General features: G+C 41.1%; 1 protein-coding gene across 11 annotated transcripts in view; it reads right to left on the bottom strand.

Annotated features, from left to right (window-relative positions):
• LOC105684176 (growth factor receptor-bound protein 14-like) overlaps positions 1–24,973 on the bottom strand; it is a 174,866-nt gene that overhangs the window by 129,403 nt on the left and 20,490 nt on the right. For 7 of the 11 annotated variants that reach the window (XR_007276745.1, XM_025746568.2, XM_025746571.2 and 4 more), the window contains 6 exons: positions 14,124–14,305; positions 13,149–13,308; positions 7,875–8,005; positions 5,603–5,683; positions 5,382–5,510; positions 4,129–4,191 (listed from right to left, as the gene is read on the bottom strand). Coding sequence is in view for 10 of the 11 variants with exons in the window: in XM_025746568.2 (XP_025602353.2) it covers positions 4,129–4,191; positions 5,382–5,510; positions 5,603–5,683; positions 7,875–8,005; positions 13,149–13,308; positions 14,124–14,305 (746 nt within the window). In the remaining variant the exon portion in view is untranslated. Of the gene's footprint in view, positions 1–4,128; positions 4,192–5,381; positions 5,511–5,602; positions 5,684–7,874; positions 8,006–13,148; positions 13,309–14,123; positions 14,306–23,434; positions 23,793–24,973 lie in introns of all 11 variants that reach the window. The other 4 variants (XM_025746573.2, XM_025746574.2, XM_048649145.1 and 1 more) reach the window with 2 other exon arrangements.

Genomic DNA, 24,973 nt, shown 5'->3' with positions numbered 1-24,973 from the left:
ATCTAAGGACGATACGGGATATATTGTACGATGAATACGGAGGTATAAATAAATAAATCTATAGAGGTCAAATATTATACATCTCCTATCCCCGTCTCTTATCTACCTCTGGGAAATTATCAAGATCAAGTGGATACGATCTCCGGGGATACATTTCGGAATTTCTAAACGCGTCACGGATTCCTCGTCGTCCTTTTTAGCCCTACATATTCGAGGAACGTGGTACGTACAAAGGTATAGGAGAAACAAGGCTTCAGCTCCGCTTCGCCATTTTTTCATTTTTTACCGAAGAAAATAAATACATTTTTGCTTGATATCCTCGAAGCCCAGTACGTCCCAAAGTATGGAAAAATATGTGCAGATCCGGAGGTAATTTGAGACAGAATATTGCGATTGAAATTTATCTTCCCTTTTTTCAATATGAACCGTTACATTGCGTGACGCGTGGCTACACGTATATTAACCGGATATTGCATATTTGAGATGTGGAAAAATTTTTTTTTTTTTTCTTCATTTTCATTCCGCATTTCATTTTCCTCGTCCAAATTTTTTCGCTCCCCTTACGCCGAGCCGACTTTATACCGGGGGTATGACATCCGGTCCTTACACCGGAAATTCAAATATCCCGCTTAAGGGCGAAGGAATCGCAGTCGCACTCGTTCGCCTACACTTCTCGCGATTCTATATCTGCGCTCGGGGTGACCGAGCTAGGAGGGTAAGAAAAGAAAGAAGAGAAAAAAAAAAAAAAAAGAAACGAAACGAAAGGAAGGAAGTAAAAAGAAGAGGAAAAATCTGTGTCAAGTCACGTACTCCGTATACAGGGGTTGAAAAAGGATCCGAGGCGAACAAGTTCTCGCAAAGGACGAGGTTATAAACTAAGCTCGAGCACGCACGATACTTAACCGTGTGTACATTACGTATACTTAAAAGTCATGTACATCGCAGTTGCAAGAATAGTTAGAAAATAGAAACAAAATACAAAAATTACAGCGCGAGGAAACTGACTTTTGAAAGAACGTTCATTCGATTTACGAATTTTTCGGATTGATTAGAAGCGAGTGAAAAATATCAGAAAATTTCAGGAAGGTACTACGAGCGATCGGAAAACTCTGTGACGTATACAAGACGAATTTCGATAGTCTCCGGCCGGAAAATATGTACAAGGAAGAAGGACGGTGGTGCAGGTAATGGAAGGTGGAGCTTAATTCCGGGGCGGAGCTGCGAGCTACGTGTCGAAGTTTACCTCCGTGGGATTTCAACCGCGTGTCGGGCAAAAGAAAAAAAAAAAAAATCAAGAAAAAGAGTTCAACGGAAAAGAAGAAAACACCCGCTAATTACGCGCGCCGTGTGCAGAAAATTATTAACGTGCCTCAAGATCGGAAGGAAAAAAGGAACGGATTCAAGCTGATTGAGAGAGCGATTTTTTACTATTGAAAAATCCGTCGAAAATTCTTCGTATGTGTATACGATACGAAACGGGGAAAGATGCAAATAAAAGAGAGAATAGAAAAAAAAATAAAAGAAAAAACAAAAAAAGAAGAAGAGAGAGAAATCGCGTTGACTTTTGAACAATTTACGAGTATGCAGAGTTCGTGGCTTTTGGCCAGAGAGTTCCATCAATTTTGGCGAGTAGATTCGGGTTTGCATTGATATACTTGAGTCGCCGAGAGCAACGAATCGCTCGGTTATACAATCATGGCGTATGCAGAAAGTAGGGGAGATCGAGGAAGGCGGGAGAAGAGGCGGAGGAAAGGGGTATGCAGGGTACAACTAATTCCTGACAATTAGACTAAGAGCTAGAGAGCTACTAGCTGCTCGGAATTGGAGCTACTAGATCACGCTTACGTCACAACTAATTACAGTATACAACAGAGAATTCTCCGGACCGTTTATCGGTGCTCTACTACATTATATATATATATGTATATATGTATATACATAACTATAACCGTGGTACACTGCAGCGCCAGAATTCAATTCAATTTCCTAATTTCACAATTTGCAGTTCCAACTGCGCCCGAGCATTTTGCTGCTGCTGCTGCTGCTGCTACTGCTGCTTCGGAAGGCTGTCTGAAGCCTGTCATCGCCGTTCACGCTATTCAACACTGTATTTCTCCACGCAACGAAATTTCGCCAACAATTTGTCAATGTTTGAATTTTTGCACGATTCCGGCCCGCGGATTCTCATTATTATTTTGTTATTTTTTTTTCTATTCCATCTACGTTTTTTGGAACGTCGTTTCACTTTTTCGTTTTCCCCCCCTTTTCGTACGACCGCTTCCGCAAAAAAGTTTTCCCTCTACTCGAATCGCGGAAGAGAGGATAAAAACCATCACATTTTTTTCTTCGGTCAGATCTGTTTTTTTTTTTATTACCCCAAAATCTCGGCCAATCATCGGTTGAGGTAGGAACGGAGACTGCGCGCGATTACCCAACCCTAAAAGGGCTAGGCCTTCCTCAACCGTTCCTTTTCGCATTCAACGACCTATATATCGAAGTAAATATGTGTAAACCTTTTATCTAAGTGTAGACCTATATAGCTTGCGGAGGCGGATCTCGAACGGCGAATACCTTCGGAGCATGGGTATACGCTGTTACATCCATCGAGTCGAAGAGTTGAGATTAAGGATGAAAAGGGAGGAAGGGAATGGCGAGGATCATCACTCATAGTTGTTTGCTACGAAGCTGTCAGTCACCGCCAACTACCGAGAACGGTTTTCTCCTCCATTCGTCGGCATCTCCAGCAGCTAATACGTGTACGGGTAGGTATACCTTCTTACCTACGTATACTAAACGTATTCTCACCTCTGCTGCAGATAAATTGCGGCCAATGACCGACGAAATCTATATTGATGAATGAATTCGTCTACGCAACCTTGAAACTCGCGCGAAGAGAAAAAGAATGAAAGGAAACCAAGATTCCCAAATTCTTAGCTATTTTCCGATCTGGAAGACCTTCTTTCTCACGAAAAGTAGAAAAAGGAAAATAATAATTTCCTATCTTCGGACGGACGTCGATAGACCGCTGAATAACGAATCTTCTGTACAATAAGGCGAACCAAGCGCGTAATAACGTAATGTGGGTCATTCCGAGACTAACGATGTTTTGGCATGAGGCTGTTAATGGGATGTTTTGACGTGTCAGTTCGATATTAATTACCCGGAGCTCCCCCGGAGCGTTGATGCCGCGAATCCGTTGAAATAAGAGGATATCCTACACCCCGCCATCCCCCCCTCCCCCCGGTGTCGAGGATTAAATTTTCATGAAAACTGCATAATATTTTTTAGACAATGCTTTTCTACGCGGTGCAGCTGATGGATAGGAACTAAATGGAGGCCAGTGGGTAGTTTAATTTAAATTGTTCGAACGAAGAGCAGTTCACTAGAATTTTAACGTCAATGTCAACGTCAACGTCAACGCGTCAACGCGTCAACGTCAACTTGAACGAAAACGTCAGCATCCAACGCGCCAGAACCACCCTCCGATTAGAGTTTCCCTTTATCTGTATACAATACTCTACATACACACCGGTCATCGTCGTACATTCCATTTTTATTTGCCCCCCCCCCCACTTTCCATAGCTATTTTTTTGATTTTTTCTTTCTTCAAAAATTTACCCCAAAATTCACGCGCAGGTATATAGATCGGTTGATTTTGTCCTGCGGTAGAATTTAACGCTCGTATGTGTGTCCAAAGGGAAAACGGTCTAACCGTATCGAAAATATGTGCGGTGAATTCCAAACCCTACGTACGTACATACGTCACCCACCCCCTCGAATTTTGTGGCGGTAACAGATTTATACCACTGATTTGTATTATTGCATTACATATCCATCGTTGTTTGAATTTGTTTACGAGGTTATACATTCGTTTGTACGGTTATGAAATTATATGCGTATGAAAATTGCGTGATGAATTTTGTGAAATTCCCAAAAGCTATGAAATTCCCCTGATATATGCAACGAACAGATAGCGACGGTGCGTGTTATGGAGAGCGAATCAACGGGCATGAAAATTACATCGGGCGATGAATGAATAGATAAATAATGAGGCGGATTTTGAAAAGTAAACTTTTTTGTTAATCACCGTCAGCTGATAATGTAGCAGATCGTATAAATAGAACTCACCCCTCCCTGTGCAGACTCTGATCTATGTCTCCACTGTCGCATCACTCGGCTAACTAATTGTACCTGTATACACAACAAATTCATTTCAACCGCCAAATTAAAAAAATCATAAATCTTAATGGAGACAAAAAAATACTGGTACTCGAAGTGATCGATATCCGTCCGTGTCTTCCGAGTAGAAAATTTCGATAGTTTCTCTGTGACTTGAGAAAAAAAAAAGTCTTCGTATTTTTTATCGACACAACCGGTGTACCATAATTATAATTGCATTCCAAACCGGTTGACTAACAATAACCGGCTTTCAAATCAGCTGAGAAATAACTAATAATAAGGTACAAAACCATCGGCTATTCACGTCTCAATTATCGCGCTCTATCCGTTCTTCCGACAAGATCATGTAAACGGTATACCTGGTCAAAGTTTTACCTGTCCGATCGCCAATATATGTATATAATAGTTTGTTACATATACGCGACGAGCGACCGACAATGAGACAATGTTAGCAACGTTACATGCCCCTATTGCGTAACCTTATCCACGACCGGTTGAGCCTCTCCGATCCACTTTTTGTCTTCGTCGATCTCCATTTCCCTCTCTTTATATATATATTCGCCTGTCTCGCTCTTATTCGTCCTCCTTGTCTTACGTATCGCGCGCGCATTATCATTATACGGATGTAAAAAAATCTCCTCATCGACAATACAGAATCCGAAACCCACGCGACGTTTACGCAGGTTGACGAAATTTCAATATCATCATTTCGATAATACCTCGAAGCTCTGCCTTCGCGAGGGGCAGCGAAAATTTCGTCGGATGATATTTTGTCATTTTTCGAGTTAATCGAGATATTTGAAACTGTTCACATCGGTCAGTTTCGAATTATCGACGTTACTAAAACGAAAGAAAAAAAAAAAGAAAAAAAAAAAAAAAAAGCCTCGGCCAAAAGCACGGTTGCATAAAATATGTATGAAAACAGTAGGTGAGTCTGAGAAGGTACGTGGTTGGATACATCGTGCATCACGTATATGCACATACATATACATATATACATATACGTACGTACCCGTATCTGTAGGTATATCTGTAGACACTTTGTTCGTCAAATATTAGCGTAGTGAAAAAAAAAAAAAAAAAGAAAATGAGTGAGTTGCGTGTGGGCGAAGAAGAATATACTATATACTCGTCAGCGTCGTAGCAGAACGTTCTTACTCGGCTTGCTCGGTGAACAATTTGAATAATTAAATCGTTCTTACCTTAGGCGTTACGTAGAGCTTTCTGCCTTTGAGCACCATGTAAATTTTAGCCCACACATTTTTTCCCGGGTCACGAATCCAGGCCGAACTGAATATCGGCGGACACTTTCCTCCCTGCGCGAGCATTTTCTGCGTAACATAAAATTAAATATTTTTTGAATAATTATATCCGAGGGAGGGATTGATAGTGGTTTTTTTTTTTTTTTCGATTCAAAGCTCACCTGGAGAGCCATATTAGTGTCCATGAACGGTCCACCGAATTCGCTGCTTTCAAAATCGACCATGTCCGAGGGAAAGAATTGCTGAAACAAGAACGAGAGGGAAAAATTTTCATCGAGTTTTTCATCTGATGGCCTAATGGTTTTTTTCCTTCTGTCTCTCCCCTAGCAATTTTGTCGTGTACGGACAATTCCGTCGAAAGCACGGTGAAATGGATAAAGATAGAAAAGAAATAGAACTAATATGTTGATGGAAGAGAAGCGTAAAGAATTCTCCTCTCATACGCGGGTAGGTGTAGCGACTACCTACTCTCGGAACAACAGAAAAACCAGCGGCAACGAGGAGCGAAAAAATGTAAAAAAAAAAAAAAAAAAAAAAAGGAATAAAATAAAAATGAAAAACGGAGAGACAGACGCAAAAAGAACGAGAGAAGTGAAAGAAGAAAAAATATCCAAAGAATGTGAGAAAATTGGAAACAAAAAGGAAATAATAATACGAAAAGAAAAAAAAAAAGAAAAAAGAAGAGATTTCTTCGCAATTACTTAAATTAAAAGCTTCTGCTGTTGTTATAAGAGAGAATATTGTAAGGAAAAAGGAAAAAAACGGTGAAAGAGTGGGAACGTGAAACAAAGACTCGGAAGAGGGACGAAATTTAGCCTGAGGGCAGGGGGTAGAAAAAATGCAGAAGCGAAACGAGACCAAGTCAACTGCAACAGAACGTAAATGTTATAATCGAAGTAGTATACTATATGGATACGTATTAATAAAATGTACATACGAAATGTATATTACAGTTGAGAACAAACTTTCGAGACATATACCGTACTCTCTAATTAATATCATTAATTTGTTCAACGGTTCTGCATAAGAAGCAATTAAAATATGATTAAAACTATGAGAAATCCGAACAAGTGTACGTATACGAGAGAAAAGGAAACTTTATCGTGCCAAATAAAATTTTCTTTATTCTTATGATAAGGAAAAGAAAAAGAGAAAGAGGGGGACGAATATGAAAAAGTGATTAATATTACAATACACAACCGAAACAAAATTCTTTGAGAAAAAATGAAAGTTCCGAGCAATAAAAAGATACAATAAATGGAATTTAATGAATAAAAAAAAAAAAAACAACCTTCACAGTTGAAAAGATACAAGAATGTCTGAAATTGAAAATTTTAATTATAAAACTGCGATTCGTTTTTCAAATGTATAAACTTTCCCGACGCTTCGCGGTGAATAATTAATTCATAGCTAATAACTGCCATACGAGTATAATTATAATTTTTGTAATGAAATGCAGAGCGGTACAGTCATTCGGTCTGGGAATAGGTAAGTGGAGATATACGTGTGTAGATATAGCTAGCCACAGGTATACGTATAACACAATATACTCAACGCGACATTAATATCAGATGCAGGCGTTCATGACAGGCAGCAGAATTAGCAGCACCAGCTCCGACGTTCTATACCCTATGGTGGTCGCATTGTAATATGAAGCTTTGGTGGGGGGGGGGGGGGATGAAGGGGGATTATTATAGCGTGTATATTACTAGATGTGGTGTAGACCAAAGAGACTGCATAACGCGGAGAGAGCGGAATGGATGTATATAGGCGAATGATAGACGGATAGAGAGAGCGAGGGAGAGAAAGGGAGGTTTGGGAGAGTCGTCAAAGTTCGTCATGGTAAAAGCTGGGGAGGATGAATGGGATTGAAAGGGGGATAATTAGTTTGCGACGGATGCGGGCCGTTAGGAAAGCACAAAGCACGATTGCTGCACTTCGATCACCCCGTTTAAACATAGACGGCGATTATTGAAACCGTAAAACACGAAACTCTGATAAGGTGAAAGAAAATAAAATCGTACACCTAACCGATTAGAAATTGTCCGTGCGATTAGATTTCATTGACAAACTTTGAATCGCAGATGAAAATGAAAATAATTACATGGTTTTATAGATTCATTAAAAATTAGGAACGAAAAAAATCGATCTTCAAACATTATTCGCGTACATAAATCTTCGTCGTATCTTAAGGAGATAACGAGGAGAACGGTGATAAGAGGTAGAATTTTACCGGCTGTCCGATATTACAGGTTTCTTCAACGTTCAACGATGGTATAAAACATTTAACATTCGCTAGTAAAGGCGGAGTCTGCATTTGCAAGTTCGGTCAAATTACCGACTGCAAGCTCCCAATGATAAATTAAGCAGTTGATAAAGAAGAGAGTGATACAGTCGGTACGAATGAGATGATTTAAACGGAGTGTGACCTACCTGTGGATCATGGAAGAATTCGTACTTTCTGAAATCCTTCCGAAATATAAAACGCCTCTCGTACTGAGGAGCGAACGATTCCATGTCTCTGTGAACACTGAGCACGTCTTCGTGATCCTCCAGACTCCTCTCTGAAAACCGAAAAAATGACAAAAATCAAACGGACGTGCATATATGTATATCTCCTGGAACAATATCAGCGAACGAAAAACTGAACGAATAAATTGATGGAATTTTTTTCTCTTTGGCCGCACTGTCTATCGCAGAGTGATAATAACAACGAACGTTACGCGCTCACTCCCAGCTCTCATTAATAACGATTAAAATTAATTGCTTATCGGCCGTAAACATCCGGTGTCACACTCGAAAAATAATCAATTGACGTGTTTACTGACAATGATCGGGAGAGGAAAAACAGAATATAGTCGTCGCTCTCGATGATAAAATGAAACAAGAATGACGTCACCCTAAAATCAGGAAATCTTTCCAACGCGTCCCGAAATTTATTGTAAAATTATTTCGCAAAATGCGGATGTACGTTGGGGCTAACACGTGTTTATAAGTAAGTAAAGAACGGTGTTGCGCGAAGTGGGCAGAGTACCGAGAGAATTAAAGTGTGGGACGGAGGGGAAAAGTGAGGGGGTACGAAGCCGTTGTAGAACAGACGGAGGATCCGTTCTCTCGACTCTCGTTCAAATCTAACCCGTGATTGTTATTTGCCGATGCACGTGTGCAGTAGCGGAACACCCGGACGCTGAACCCCAAAGCAGAAGCTCGTGTCGTCGCGCGGTTAATTTTTTGCAAAATTTTTTGCAAACCGTGAAAAAAAGGTGAGGCAAAGTTTGCCGAGAGCGAAACGTGTGGCGTTTATTTGGAAAAATATTTCACGTGTTTCCAAGGCGTATCGCCGAAACCTCGGATGGAAAACCGTTGAACGACCGACAATTTTATTTTCCAAGCACGGTTTCTTCGACGTATTTTAATTAACCTAATTCTAATTACGCGGACTCTACCACGGCGTTGTACAACGTTTGTGTACGGTGCATACCGTAATTGCTTTTTACCGATAACGCTACGTCACACTGCAACTCCTGCACAATAAGAAACACTTTGCACGCTTCCTGTTGCCATAGGGTGTTGTAATAAAAGAGAAAGAAAGAGAAGGAGATAGGGAGAGAGGGAGAAGAGGAGGGAGACAGAAAAAGGTAATCATAAAACCTGCGAGGGTCGGAATGAAAAAAGGAGAACGGCAAACGAAACAAATAGGGAAGTCCGTCAGTGGCGTGTAAGGGATGAATTAAGGCTCGCCGCTCCTATCTACATATACCTACTTGCTGCGTTAGCAAGTGCAGCCTCGCGGAAAGCACGCTAACAAATTTTTCTTTTTTTTCTCCCCTTTGCCTCTCCCGATTCTCTCATCGAATAAATATATTATGCAAAATTCGTTTTACTTTTATACGGGACGCGAACGATTCTCTTTATTTTATTTTTCTTCCTCCTTCCTCTCCTTTTCCTGCTGTGCAGTCTAATTGCGCAAATTCGTATACGATGCCAAAACGGTAAGTTCAATTGTGAAAAAATTCGCGATTCTCCTCGTCTCGTTGCTCACACGGAATTTTACATCGAACACGCAACACGGGTATCTGGATAATTTGTTTACACATTTTATTTATTTTTTTTTTTTTCTTATAACACAAGTACACTTGAATCATTACTCAACGATCGGAGTAAATGATCCGGTATAGTTTTAACGATCTCGTTAAAAAAAATCTGTCCTTCTTTCGCCTGCCAGCAGCTGGTGCTCTTGAAACTGCGTCTCTTTATACACACCTACTCTATATTGTAATTAGAACGACGTCGATTAAGGGGTTAGAATTAACGCTCGTAAGTTCACGTTGAAAAAATGAAGCGAATTTAGGTTGTGTGTGAATAAAAAATTTACACCTTATTACGATATATTCGCATCATTATGCGGATACAGTCCGAGAAGTATCTAGTTACAGTAGGTAGACATGTTTTTTTTCTATTCGGCACATTTATATTCATCGCTTATCTGCAATTCTGGAGCAAAAAAATAAAAAAAAAAAACCAACAAATTAACGTACATCATTTCAATATAGGTATAACGAGCGAAAAAAATCAGTCTTGAATCAATGCACCCCGCGTTCATGATTCTGATTGATCATTAAATTATTTCATACCGGATGTCAATTAAAATGTTACGCTAATTATGCATACCGACGTCTCCCCGCATCTAACGGAATTTACGTATAGAAATATTTATAAATAAAACGAAACGAATTAGAAGAAAATAAATAAATTAACGAATAATAGGGAGAAAAAAGCGATGCACGTTGCAACGTATGTAAAATTCATGCGCTGTTTCCTGCAGCGAATACAACGGATAAAAATCGAACAATGGGTGTAAATATTTCCGATCTGATCAATCTGAATTAAAAATAATTATAGCAATGTAGATCCGACGGATTCTCTATAAATCTGAAGAGAAAATTTGAAATACCGCTCTGAAATTTTGAATGAAATGAATTTTTCACTCCCAAAAAATCCCTAAATTGTTATTAATTCAACTCTAGCGTGGGATTGACTGATGATTTGCAACATATCCGCGGCTCACGCGCACACCTGAATCACCACTAGCACTCTACATTCGATACCGGTTACCTAAAATGACGTAAAATTGCCCGATGATCGATGAAGTTGTCTCGGTGGTGATCGTTCATTTCTCGAGTACCTGTCAACGCCCAGATGTCAACGATACTTCGTACCATGAACGTCGACGATGTATCGACGCAGGTGGCTGCTCGATGCCGGTATGGAAAAAAAAAAAAATTGCGAAGAGAACATCGGACAAAAAAAAAAAAAAACTGTATAGATTTCATCCTACGAAGCGCAGAAAAACGCAGAGTACGCTACACGCATTCACGGCCAAGGTTACGATTTCGAGGAAAAAAAAAGTTAGTCCGTTAAAAACTCTCCAGACAATTTCACCGGCGTATGATTTAATTTTAGAAATCTATTCGTTCGCGTCTAATTGTAAGCTGTTCGTGAATTTGACAAAATAACGATCAATCGATGAGAATTTTTTTTTTTTTTTTTTTTTTCTTGCCATTCATCATTGAGTAGATTTACACCGAACGAATATCTTTGTTTCCGCGTTGATCGTTGAAACTGAAAGAGGACTAAAAAATAAAAAGGAAGGACTCTGTGGTACTACATGAAAAAGGCAATGTCATTGAATTACTGTAAATTTAGTTCGGTTTTCTACTCGTACAGTTTATTCGCCGTCCGTAACAGCGACGTTACTGCAGGTACCAATGGGGTGTCCCTGAATTTGTGCTGCACGCGTGCCGTGCAGTGAAGCAGAAGCGGCAAAAGTAGCAGCGAGCAGCACAACAGCAGATGCATCGCGAAGGTATACAGCAGACTCGACGGCATAGCATATATCGGAGTACACGAAAAGGGGAAGGGAAGGGAAGGGAAGAGTTGGAGTAAAATGCACGAAGTGGGGGAGAACGTAGGGGAGTGAATGAGGGAAGAGAAGGAGGAGGAAGATCCCTGACCTGGGCCAACTCGCGTATTGATTCTTGGCCTGCAACGTAGACTACGCCGTACTAGAGAGGAGAGGAAAGGATAAACGCAGAGGTGGTTGGTCTCGACGAACGGCGTGGCGTATATGCAACCCCTACGCGAACCTCGTCGTCGTCGTCGTCGTCGTCGTATAAACAAAACATCATCTGCATGCTGCACTACGTCATTTCCCACCCCCCTCTTCTCCCTTCCGTCATATACTACCACGTGTAATTAATTCCACAAATTTTCATTCAATTTTTCGTCACTCGTTCATTCTTATTATTCCCGTTATCACAGGACTGATAATCACGCTCCGTTAGAGCCTGACAATTTTTCTCCATTTTTTCATCCTCCTTTTCTGCAGTCGGCCAATTTTTGGGGGTGGTCACCCACGCCCTCGGGTATGGATGTGCGCGGGTGAAAAAGGTTGATTTTTTTTTCTCTTACTTTTTTATTTACACGCGTAATTTTGTAAGATCTGAGACAGTTCGCCCCCTCCCTCCCGTTCGCAACCTCGTGTCAGAACCAGATGAAAATTGTTTACCAACAACAAACAAGAAACGGGTGGATATGAGACCCCCGGGGGCTCAGCGAGACAACGCTGCGATCAAGTATATCAAGTATATATAATACGAGGTAGTACATATATGTATATACTCGTACGAGGCATACGGGTATATAATGATAGTGAGAAAATTGAGTACGATACAGGAATGTCACCGAGCAAGAATTTCTGGTTTTCACCATTTGGCTTTCAGAGGCTCATTGTGAGTTACTTACTTCCTCGTTCAACTTTTGATTCCATATATAATATTATCTCTACCCCTCCGTGACGCGCGATTATTTGTGCTCGTTGTACGACTTCGATCGCGAATGAAATTTGCATCGACGTACCGGATACCTTCGAAATGAAGAAAAAAAAAAAAAAATGGTCATCTTTCTTTCTTCCAGTCGTGAGAATATTTGCCGATTGAATAATATAATCGATCGAATTATCGCTCGAATACTATGGGAAAAAACGTGAAAAAAATGGTAGAAACGCGCGTGTATGACTTACAATGTAACGAGGGGGAAAATAAAAAAAAATTCCATGTCGATGACAGATGACGTAAATCGCGCGCGTCTTACGCGATTACACACGTTCATTCATATTATTCATATCTCCGCAGCTGCGGAGCAATATATATATATATATACGCTCACGATCGCACAGAGTTGTTATTCGCAACAAACGAGACGAAAGAAATTAAGCAAAGAAAAGAAAAAAAAAAAAAAAAAAGAAAATTCTAATGGTCCGTAGGCCACGCGTTCGCTTTGAATTCGTGAATCATTTCCCCTCCCTGTCTTTTTACGACACTCATTTCCTCCCACTTCTACCATTTTATTTTTCCCTCTCCGTCTTTTTAGCGATCCGTCTCTCTTTTCCTTTCGTCGAACGACGAGTGCGATGCTCTCTCATCCTCCCTTCCCTCGCACGCACCAACGGCAATAGCAAAGTACGAGGTAGAAAACAACGGCCGCGTCGCGACGCTTATGATCATAGATCTATAGTCGAGACAAACTGTGACGAATCCATGCGGATGGAAATAATAGAATGCTCGAATTTATTCGTTCGTAATTTCAGGAGGAAGATGAACGAGAAGAAAATTTTTACTATTCTCGAACGGACGATAAACAACTTACCGAGTCCCAGTTCGGGCCATGACTCCACTATCGTCCACGAAACGTCTTTGGCAACGCGATTTTTCAACGCCAATAATTGACACAGATCACTGGCGCATAGATTTTTTTCAACGACGACCGTTTGATAACTGTTATCGTCGTTGTAAAAGCGCAACTCCTCCTGTAACAAAATACGATACAATTACGATTGAAAAGCGATTACGCGATAACCACAACTATTCAATCGATACACTGCATACGCTCGCAGTACATTTTTATTATCAAACGTTATAATAAATTAGGTACATATGTAATAATCACTTCCGTTAGCCTGATCCGGCGGGATTATAGCGATTGGAAGACTGAAAAAAAAAAAAAAAATTACGTACATACAACGCGCAGAATATTATTTTTTCAAGGTCCGCGAGTAGAATTATCCACCCCTGTAATTAAAACTTTCAACGTGTTGGATCTGAATTACATACGTGCAGTACACAACTTATACGTGAAAAACGGCGTTACTCATCACGCGTCGTCGACTAACAAAATACGATATCCTTCTCGTTATCTAAAAATTGTTTTCATTCGAGGAAAATGTTGCGGCGCGTGGGGATATTATAATCTCGCGTATACTACGCGCAACGTAAAAATTCCAATGATAAAAATCCCTGCCTATCTCCCTCGTAACATTCGTACATATGGTATAATAAAATTTCATCATCTGTATGCTGTGCGACGACAAACAATGACGATTGAACTAATAAGGCACGATAAGGCTACGAGAAAAAAATAACTCGCAATTAGTGAGTCTTCGCATATTATTCACCTGGCGTTACGATTTGGAGTCGCATTTATTTTATTTTAATAATTTTTTTTTTTTTTTTTTCGTTCAGATGACGATAAGTTTCGGTTCGTTGTGTTAAGACGCTTAACGTATACATGCATACGACAAAGGCGCCGGGCAAACATTTATAAAAGCAGGCCGCGATTACCTACCTGTTTCTCGTTATCGATGTGATCGATATCGCGTTGTCCACGTTGTAACGATTGCAAACTACTCAGCTCGAACAAGGTCGGAGCGGAACCGAGACGTTCGTAACTTCCTCTGCTTCCCGGATGGCCGACGCCGCTACCCGCGCTACCACCGTCGATGCAGGATGACATTTTCGGAAACCAATCTGAAATTGAGAAAAAAATTCGTCGCGTCAGATCATCATTTTTTCGGAAAATATCCTCTCGGTAAAAAAAAAAAAAACGGCGAATATATATTCTGGGCTCGTTGAAGACAATAAAAAATCGAATACGGTAGATTTTGGAATTTCCATTTTCCGTACGATTTTACACGTATAACAACGAAGTATTGTAATCCATCTTTCGATAGGGAGCGAGAACGAAAGAGCGACACAGAGATTCTCACGCATCTCGCGTGACGATCTTGTCAATTCATCGTTGATCGTTGGTCGTTGGTCGTTGGCTCTGCGGTGGTTGGCCCGCAGCTCGTATTATTCTCATTATAATGATGATAATAATTATTTATTTATTTCTTACTATCGTGAAAGCTGCGAAGCGAAGATAAAGGAGAGGATCGACGAGAGATATGAAAGATCGTTGCGGTTCTCCTTGGCGACCGGAGCCCCCCCATGTCTCGCATCTATAATACCGCGGTACTGCAGCGCTTGTACACCACCGATGTACCATCGCCACCTCGCATTTTGTTCTTATTTGTTTAACGGACGGGACGACTGATTCTATTTCCATCTAACCTGTTTTCTCTCTTCTTCGACAAATACCGCTCACACCCAAGATAGTCTTCGTTGCTTTTCACCGCTTCGACTACGTATACGCGTTACTTACCTTCCCGAGAGACCGCGACTATACCGTACACGATACAAAAGAGACACGCGACGTTTGCGGGACACTTTGCTATGCGCGCGGCCGATCGTCGTCGGGCCTTTTTTTGGTTTCTCTTTCGAAAAATTTCTCAACGAACCGGAAGGGTGTAAACGGAGTGAAAAAATTTGTCGATATCAAAAAGAGCGCAGGCATTATTACCACGATCGCGGATGGTTTATTATAATCACGACGTCGTGTAGGTATAGTTATACCGACACAATTCGAACGACGAAGGAGAAGAGAGGAAAAAAGTCGAAGATGCAAGAGGTACACGAATATAGGCATGTGATAGGAATGTGTATGTAAAGAGAAAGAGAGAAAGAAAGAAAAGTTGAAGCACACCGGGAGTATTATAAGGGGCGATGCAACGATCGTTGGTTACGAGCTCGAGATTACAGAAGGGATCGGATGCGATGCATTATTCGAGGGTCGTAAAAATTTAGTACCGATAATTGGTGGATATACGATCGGTAAAGTCCACCACCGCAACGCGATATAATACCTCGTCCTGAATCTCGTCGCCCGCCCGCCCGCCCGCCCGCCTCCTACTCGATGCCACCTCGCCGATCGCTTTCCTACGTACAAGAGCCTAAAGCTAAATAACCGCAAGATGGCCGATTATGGACAAAGATGATGACCGAATATAGCCCTCGGCGGACGCCGATGGGACCGCTAGAGAGTTCTCTGTATCGATCGAAGATCTACCGCATAATGATATTAAAACACGATCGCGAACACGAACGACCTGAGCATATTGAAATTGTGCATATAAATTTTATTCCATTCGATCGGTCGCACGAATCGCTGTAAAAAGTGACGATTCAGTAGAGGGGAAAATTTCCAAAAATTTGCCATCATTTCGATCCAACGAGGTCTCGAACAGGATGCGAGCTCGTTGAAATTCAGAGAAATTGGATAATTCAACGTTATTCCGAAACACCAGTAGCGTACACAGTCTTCGTCGATATTTTCTTTTCATCGATATTGCATTACGTCTGTAGAATATCGCGTGGGGGGGTGACGGTGAGTCGTGGACGTCGTCGGCATTCTTCAGACGACACAAACGCTACTCTACTAACATCGAATCGAACCACCCAAAAACTCGGAATGGAATCAGATTAGGGTCAGGTTGAGTTAAGAATTACGACGCGAGACGGTCGAGACGCAATTAATCCTTTGATTTTGTCAATCGCGCGCACGTCCGTCTAAACCCTCAGTTCTCGCTGCTCGACGACGCTGCTCGGCTATACATAGCGCGGGAACGGCGCCGTAATTGTTCTCTCTCAAAAAAAAAAAAAAAGAAAAAAAAGAAAAAACAACGAATTATAATAACAATCGAAGAAAAGGAACAACCCCGGCGCGAGAGACCGCGACGGGTGAACGAGAATTTTTACAAGGAAAAAAACATGATTGTGCGAGGTGGTTGGAGAGCGAAAATTCGACGTCATCACAGACGTTATACGTAGCTCGACGATGAACTTAGCATCGATTTTACGGTATTTTTCTACCCCGAGGAATGAAAGAGAGAATAGAGAAAAAAAGAAATACTCCTGACCACAATCGGTGAGAAAAAAGCAATAAGAAAGAATGCGAAAGAAAAACCGGGTATAGGACGAGAGAAAAAGGAGAATCTGAGGCAGCGTCATCTTCTCGTATATCTCGGAGGGTTCGCGACGTATTTCGTCGTTAGGGATGAACTACGTTTCGGAGGTCGGTCGTGTGTTTTGCGCAGTTACGACTCTGAAGGTTAAGGTTATAAAATATTTGCTAAATGAATTTCGGAATGACCATATCTCCTTTTCCGTATAATATCCTCCGGAGATGGAGGGAACGAATTGTTGTTCTCTTTTTTGTTTTCAAATGATTTTTCAAATAATGGTATCCCGAAAATGGGAGAGGTGCGTCCAAAATGTATTTACTTGGTATAATTTTATAGAGAAAATGACGTGGTGGATGGAAAGAGATGGATTCTGAGAACGTCTCCGACGTATAGTTGAACAGCCTTGGCCCACACTGGTTACCTATAACCAACTTGCCTATTGCCTTTATACACGCTGTCTGCTACCGACGCAGTTTCTTCTCTACGAATTATAGGTACAACGTGTTACCGATCTGTACACTTTTTGCGCGTCAGCCAAAGGCTAATTTTTTTAAAACTTTTTTCATTTTATTTCCTTCCATTTTGTCAATGGGTCCAACGAAGATTCACACGCTGTGCACCGTGCGAGTAGGGTTGGTCGCAGAGATTCATGGGAAGAAAAAATATATTCCGATACAAATTTCTGTTTTTCAATTATGGTAGGTTACGCCCTTCTGAAAATCGCGTACGAGGTACAAATTTAGCAATACGTTGAACCGAGAAAAAAAATTAATTCACGACGTGCGTCATATAATTTTATTACTATCTCGGGACCTGCCGTATAAATTAATTAAAATTAGATGATACCCGCGCTGGAATTTGTCTGGAATTCAAGCAGAACCGAGTGAATTATAGAGGGTGCATTAATTTTTTTTAGTTTTTTTTTTTTTTTTTTTTTCTAGTTTTTGTTCGAATAATATTTCTCCAAATATACACGCGACCCACATGCTAACGGGGTTGTCACCGTTTGAAAAAATTATATTTAGCCTACGATGGCCTATTTCCGGATATACTTATATTCTATGTGTGGTTATTATATACCTAGATGACTCTATAAGAGACCGGAAGTGGCGCATCAAAAGTTGATTACTTCCCTCATAAAATATAATAGAGTAATAATATTAGTCAAACTATGTACGATATGAATATAACGTATACCTGATCTGATCTATCTTCATACAAAGGTGTACATACGTGCAATAATCAGATTTTCATCTTTTCTATATCACATATAAATTGTTGCCAAGATAATGACAAATGAAAAAAAATATCCTATTCATTCTTTAGCGAAAAAGTAACCGCTCGTCCGCCATACATTTCCTAATTTACCAATAATTTTTTTATCAAAACGGCTGTGTCAAGTTCTTCAACTTGTCTATTCGATACGTACGCGCGATTATTATTTCGAATAAACAGGTGGGTGCAGTTGTAGTCGGTAATTAGATACGTCTCTGTGTATACGATATATAAATATATGTATGTACGCACGTATTTTATTTGCCGCTGACGAAAGTGACGTGTGGGTGGCGGGAAATGCTTGCGTGGGTGGGCGTGAACGAGATCAATAAGTGAGACGGAGAGATGATCGTATATTTGAACGGATTTCCGCGGTGGTCCGGATCCGGATCAAGTTCGCATAGATCACACGAACGCTCTGTGTTCGTTCGACGATCGGTGCGAATCTATTCGCTTCGAACATATTTCGATGCAATAAAAGCAAAAGGAGGGGAAAAAAAAAAAAATGCCGCGCCAATTTGAAGAGAGTGAGCGTTGAAAAATTCGCGGATAACGGGTGACGTTACACTGGATGGAAGAAAAAAAAAAAAAAAAAAAATTACCGAATTATACGTCGGATCGAGAATGATTCCGTCAGAGACGTACGACGGTCTTTATTTGCACAAAGCAAAAAACGAGGAAATATTACGCTATGCAATATACATTACGTCAATTTTTATTCGACGTTTCGAGGCACGTCACATATAAAATAGCCACCCGGCATCTGACGTGGGTGATTCCTGAAAGTTGTTCGTTGGACTTTCTCCTATATGATTCAATCGAGATCTGAGCCGGCGGCTGTTCGCCGCCGTTGTCTGTTCCACATAATATTAAAACGCATACCCATACGTACTCGTGCGTATTTACATGCATCACGTGTTATCGCGTTCCAACCGAATAGAACCATATCTATTATTCGCCTGACTCATTGTCAGTCGCGAACGCGATTCGCGACCGTTTTCGACATGCCCAGAAATGAGCGCTCGTCACCTTCGCATCCATTTCACGTCGGGCTAGTTGTATTCTCAGTTTTTCCCCCGATTCTTTCGCTCGCGATTAATTGTTCGCATGAATTTTCGAAGAGGCAGGAAAAATTCCGAAGACCTCGGGCGACGTCCGAGCAATCTTTCGGTCCGTCTGGAACTTCTAGATTCGAAACGTCTGCGGGAGAAATTTAGGGTTACAAAAAAAACAACGGAGCTCAAAGTATCGCTATTTCGATGATCACATAATACGACGTTGTATAAATAACAGGCACCGTATAGACATATATATTGGCAGATCGAAGCAGCGGCGGAGGAGGTCGCGCAATTTTGCGTGCGTATAATAAATAAAGTTGGGTGTATACCGAGGGGTGTAATCATAAGCCATAACATCGTATCGCTGCCTTTTGATCTCTTCGTGTCCAGCGAGAGACTTCTTTTTATTTTCTCTTCTCCTCGCTCATTGTCAGTCAGTATATAAAAGCGTGCGGTAATAATATTATAGGTAAGTTATATTACACAAAACGAGTCGCTCTCCTCTCGGTCACCGAGAATATTAACGCGCGGATCAAAGAGTGTGCCCCGTTGTACACATATATGCGGTGCACGCGGCGGTGATCGAAAATTAAAACTTGATCGCCGATCGCTAATTGAGAGTCCGACAAATTAACCTCGTCGACGATACCGCGTCGAAAATCAAGAGCAGAGATCCGAAGCCTTTCCAGGAATCGGGATGCATTTTTCGAGTTCTATTATTTTTCTCACATTGAAAACATTCAACGCCAATTAATTTTCGATCTGCGCCACCCTCGTAGCTGGAATCATTGACGACTATAACCGGTGATGAACAAGAAACGAACTGCGTCGTTAATGAATCATCGGGTATACGGGTTAAACTGCATTTTGGTCCGTCGCGTTCGAATTTTTTTTTTTTTTTTTTTTTTTCGAAGTCTGGCCGGAGTCCGTTAAATTTTTTTCGAAAATTTTCGTACGTGGCACGTCCGAGCTGCCTCGTTACGCAATCGAGTGTAACATTCCCACGTTAAATTCGATCTACCTGGACCTCGTGAGTGAATTAGTTTTTTGATGATTTTTTTTCGGGCTCCAACGATTCACGAATTATAATATATACCGACATTTACTCGATGTGATTCCGATTGTGAGTCACACGTATTTATATGTAACTCGCTGTTAAAAATTACGCAAGCACCGTTCGCAAATGAAAGAAAAAAAATAAATAAATAAAACCAAACGAAATGAACGAAATTACTTTTTTAATACCTTAACGTAACGTAGGAAAAGTCTCGGCTAACGCTGAACATTTGCTTGTAATTGAATTAACGTTATGTAAAGAAAAAAGAAGATTTCAGCACAAATCGTCAGGCTATAGATGAAGAGAATAGAGCAAATATAGTTTCTCATTTCACGACTCATCGATACTTAAATCTTATTTAACGGAGCGTGGAAAGAAGTATTCTAATTTTAATACCCGAAAACGCCTCCTTTTCTCCTTCGATCCGTATCCGAGATTACTTAGTTAATAATTCTCCGACGTCAGAATATATATACCGTAAAAACTTGAAACCTCAAAAGCGTTTTGTAAACGAGAACCGAAGCGATCCGGAAATGCTGGGCGCAAAGTATTAACTTTATCGAAATAGATCGCCATTCATTTTTCACCGGGACAATACATCATTCACGGTAGATGTGACTCTGCGTAGATCTGAGCGTTAATAGCTCCGCTAGTATACTACGATATACGAGGAGAGGGTAAAAAAGAGACGTGCACGGTGACCCAGGGAGCCGAAAATAACAGTAGGCTCCGCGGCATCAAGGATTATATTTGCGGAAAAGAAAGGTTGGCGAATACGCCGAGAGTCACACAAAATCTGGGTCACTAGAACCGCCGCTACTGCTCCACCTCGACCTCCCCCCCGCCGAACGTCACTGACAAACGTAATCATTAAACGCTGTCGCTGTTACTAATGGCGCGCTAGGTACGCCCCTACAATTATTCGATACCCAAATAAGTCGCAAAATCGAATTCCGAAGACTGGAAAATAAAATTCATGTTACGTCACTTTGGAATCGTTACTGTATATAATTTATAATTTGTACGAATATTACATTAGTTTTTCCATTTTTTTTTATTTGGTCTAGAATTCATGTACGCACATGTGTACGACTGCGGTATACCGTAAATATAATAAACGTGAATGTAATGCAGATAAAACACACCTTGTTATAAACTCTGCTTGATGGACTACACCTCCAAAACCCTGACCTATTTCCTCCGGTGTATCTGTAATCCGCGGTCGTTTAACGTGCGGAATTTGCTCGTTTTATTTTCAACGATTTCGCTGCATAAATTCTTTCTCTATTTCCTAAATATGTGTCGACGATTCCAAGCGTCGACTTTGTGATAAATTCCCCATACGAAATGGAATAAGACGAGACTCGAGTAATCTCCGAATTTATTCATTCACAAAAATTGGGATCACACGGAGCGTTCGGTGTGCCACCTCCTCTCGAATCTGGCGTCCGAAAAGTTGCAAAAAAAATTCTTTTTTTCGGTCTAAAAAAATACCACGAGACAGAAGCATTGGAATATACCCATACAAATACGATATAACTCGGGTATACAACATTCTCTTTCCGCAACCTCCGCAGCAGCGTTGCGCCGACTTCGTACAGTCGCTGGATTTGGTTTCGCGAGAGAGGCGAAGAGGAATGCGGGGGGGTGTTGAGTGGGAGGGAGGTGGCAGCCAGAGATCGTTTCCGTTTCATTCATAAACACGATATCTACTTGTCGTAATCTTGCAACGGCTGCAGCAACGGTAGCTTTACACGGTATAGGTATGACCCGACCGGAGTTAGTCTTATCTCGAAATTCTACACGGTGAGGGAGAGGTGGGGCGGGCAGAGAGACACGGAAGAAAGAAGGATGGAAATCAGGAGGATGAGAAAAATGAAGAAGGAGCGAAAGAAAAAGAACGACGAAGCAACCGTGACCTTACATCGAATGCATTCGCGTATCTCACCGCGTAATCGCGAAACGTTTATCCGTTCGGTTACTACTCATTACATGCCAGGACACACACACACACATCTCGTCTTCGAGATAAACCTTCTTTGACAGCGATATCGTTGAGTCGGCTATTTTCGTCCACCGTATATTTATGTGAAAAAAAAAAACAAAAAAAAATTTATCATTTTTCTCATGGTATACGGCCGGACCGACCGCTAGCTCACATTTCAACTGTCGTACAAAGGTATATACGTATTTGTAGCAATAATAAGAAAATTAAGCCTAATATCAAAGTAATTGGAAACATCCGATTCTACTCTATGTGTATTTACGTGTAAATAGGATATGTACGATTTGTAAGTGTGCAACGATTTTCGAGTGACTCGGGTAAAAATTTTCCTATTCAAACTCTAAGGAGAGTTCGAAAACTCTGTTTTTTATTCCCATATGCATGTCCCTGCAAGGTGATCCGATCTACGAATTCTACAGCAATAGCGCAAGAAGCAGCGAGAGTCTACGTGGGCCTCGTACGTTTTTTCCCCCCATCTCTTTTCTCTCTATATTCCGCCCTTTCTCTTTTTCGTTTTTATCCTCGATCTTCCACATCCTTTTCTCTCTCTCTGGAAACCCCCCCGACTCGACTCCGCGACGACGACGACGACATAGCGACATACCAAACAAACGTCCCCCGTAGCCGCGTGGCCTCGTCAGTCACTCCACTTCACATCAGTCTGCACTCCGAAGTAGCAGCAACAGAAATCTCGTACCTACACCGCCACCGCCGGACTAATAATAGTCGTCGTCCGTCGAGATGACGTCGTTGGCCGTGTTGTTGGAAACGCACAAAACGGAATATACATATATTGTTTCATTCGATTTACTTTCACGCTACGAAACGCACATTCGAATATCGAACAATTGGCAAATTATTTACACGCTGATTAATTATCCGAAACATCGTTTCGTTACGAGCTTCCGTACGTAGCTGCGGTAAAATATTAGAAATGAAAGGGAAGAGACCGTTCGAAAGAGAGAAAAACAAGCGAGAAAAATGTGGGTTTCGGACTTTGTTCTCGCGGTGTGACGACCGATGCTCTACGTACGGGTCCAGCCCACCGTTGATCACCGTCGTTTTGTCAAAATATCCTGTTTCCACTCACGTTACTCTTATGCAAATCGGTCTCATAAGTTAAACGCACAAACGATATACGTGTACGTACGTGTGAGCGGAAAACGAAGGGGCTATGAAACTTAACGTTGGAAATGAACGCTGATTAATGAGTCGATGTTACGACTCGTGATTTTTATACCACGTTCGTATTCATCACGTGACGAAGAAATGAATGAAAATAATATAATCAATGAATTACAGATGAGAGAAAAATAACGTACGGGAAAATATCGTATATCTACGATACATACATCATCGCGACATAGCGATAATATAAAAATTTTATCATTTCGCGTTAGATGCGTGAACGTTACTTACGGTGGTGGGTAGGGTAATTGTTGTTGTTGGACAAAAGTTTGTAATCCATTTTGAACGGTTGATGTAGTTCAATCTCCGTCCAGATGTTCTCAGCTAATGAATGTGGCAACACAAACAATCCCAAGTTTTGTTCTTCTTTTCTTTAAGTTTTTTTTTTTTTGTTTTTTTTTATAATTGTCTTCACTCAAAAAGTCACTGTGCTTTACACGAATCTTCCACCAACGAAGATCAATTTAAATCGCTCTCGAATCGTCAAGTAATCATTATTTTTCACGTCACCAATTTCCGCGAGTAAATTAATCTCTCGATGCGACGATAGTAAACCGTATATACGTAAATCGAACCTTCGAATTCTTATCTATAATAGATTAATTTCAGTCAATATTAATATACGGTCACAAATATTTTTCACACATAATTTTCCGCGTTATCCATAAAATCATTTTCATCGAAATAAAATAAACGAATCGCGCCAATTGAAATGTAGATCCAACCAAATCTCTCCTCTACAAAATGTATACGGATAAAAAGACGGGATCTTTTTTTTATCGTTTCCGCAAAAGTCGGAGGGTGAGAGAAGCGGCGTCGCGTCGTTGTGGCCCGCAGACTTGAATTTCCCGTACATGGGTACGAAATACCGAAGCGAGTATGCGTGCAATTATTTACCTATATAACACACGAATACCTATACATATACGTGCATCACCGGAATGCACAATTGCACGCAAAATACGCGAGATCCAACCAAAGCGATACACGCCCCGTCGGCGGCAAGCGTATCATGAATGAAACTAGAGCTATGTATATAACTGTACGGTTCGAAACTATGTACGTTACATAGGCACATGCGTGTAACCTACGTTTGCGCGACGTGACTCGGGGAAAAAAAAAAATGAATCATAACCCGAATTTATTTCGCGATCGTCTCGAGAAAAAAGCTAGGAGAAAACTATCGAACTCTTGTTTCCCCTAAGATACCGCGTAATCCGATGTGCATTTTGAGGTGCGATCTTTGCACACGCAATGCACGGCCTCATTCGTTTTGTATTTCCAGCCCGACTACGAGTGCAGGTGAAAAATAACCGAAAAGGACGCAGCGTCGACGCTACGTGCGTACATCGTCTAATTGTAAATAGAGCTATATGGAAACACCTGCGCAAGTTACCTAGAATATGTCACCTCGTCTCTATATTTCGCATCGATAGTATTCTACGCGTCAAACGAACCGCGCGTCTTATGCGTCAGGTGAAAACCCATGACGTAAATTCAAACGCATGATATAAATATCTAAGCGAAATTAATTTCAAAGTTGAATCGTGTATTCGAAATGAAGATCGGTCGCGAAATTTTTTTTTTCTCTCTCTCTCTCTCTCTCTCTCTCTCTTCCTATTCCATTTCTTCTCAAGTGAAAAAGGAGAAGCCGGGAGGGTGGGCCGACCACGCGTTCCCATTTGCGTCGTCCGATTTCAATTTTCAATTTCGCGAGAAGGACGTAGCGAGACGACACGTGAATTCACGTACGTACGTACGTACGTACCT

This window comes from Athalia rosae, chromosome 1 (assembly GCF_917208135.1).
Source record: "Athalia rosae chromosome 1, iyAthRosa1.1, whole genome shotgun sequence".
NCBI classification, from domain to species: Eukaryota; Metazoa; Arthropoda; class Insecta; order Hymenoptera; family Athaliidae; genus Athalia; species Athalia rosae.
The sequence above is the reverse complement of the archived record's forward strand: the minus strand, read 5'-3'. Positions and strand labels throughout refer to the sequence as shown.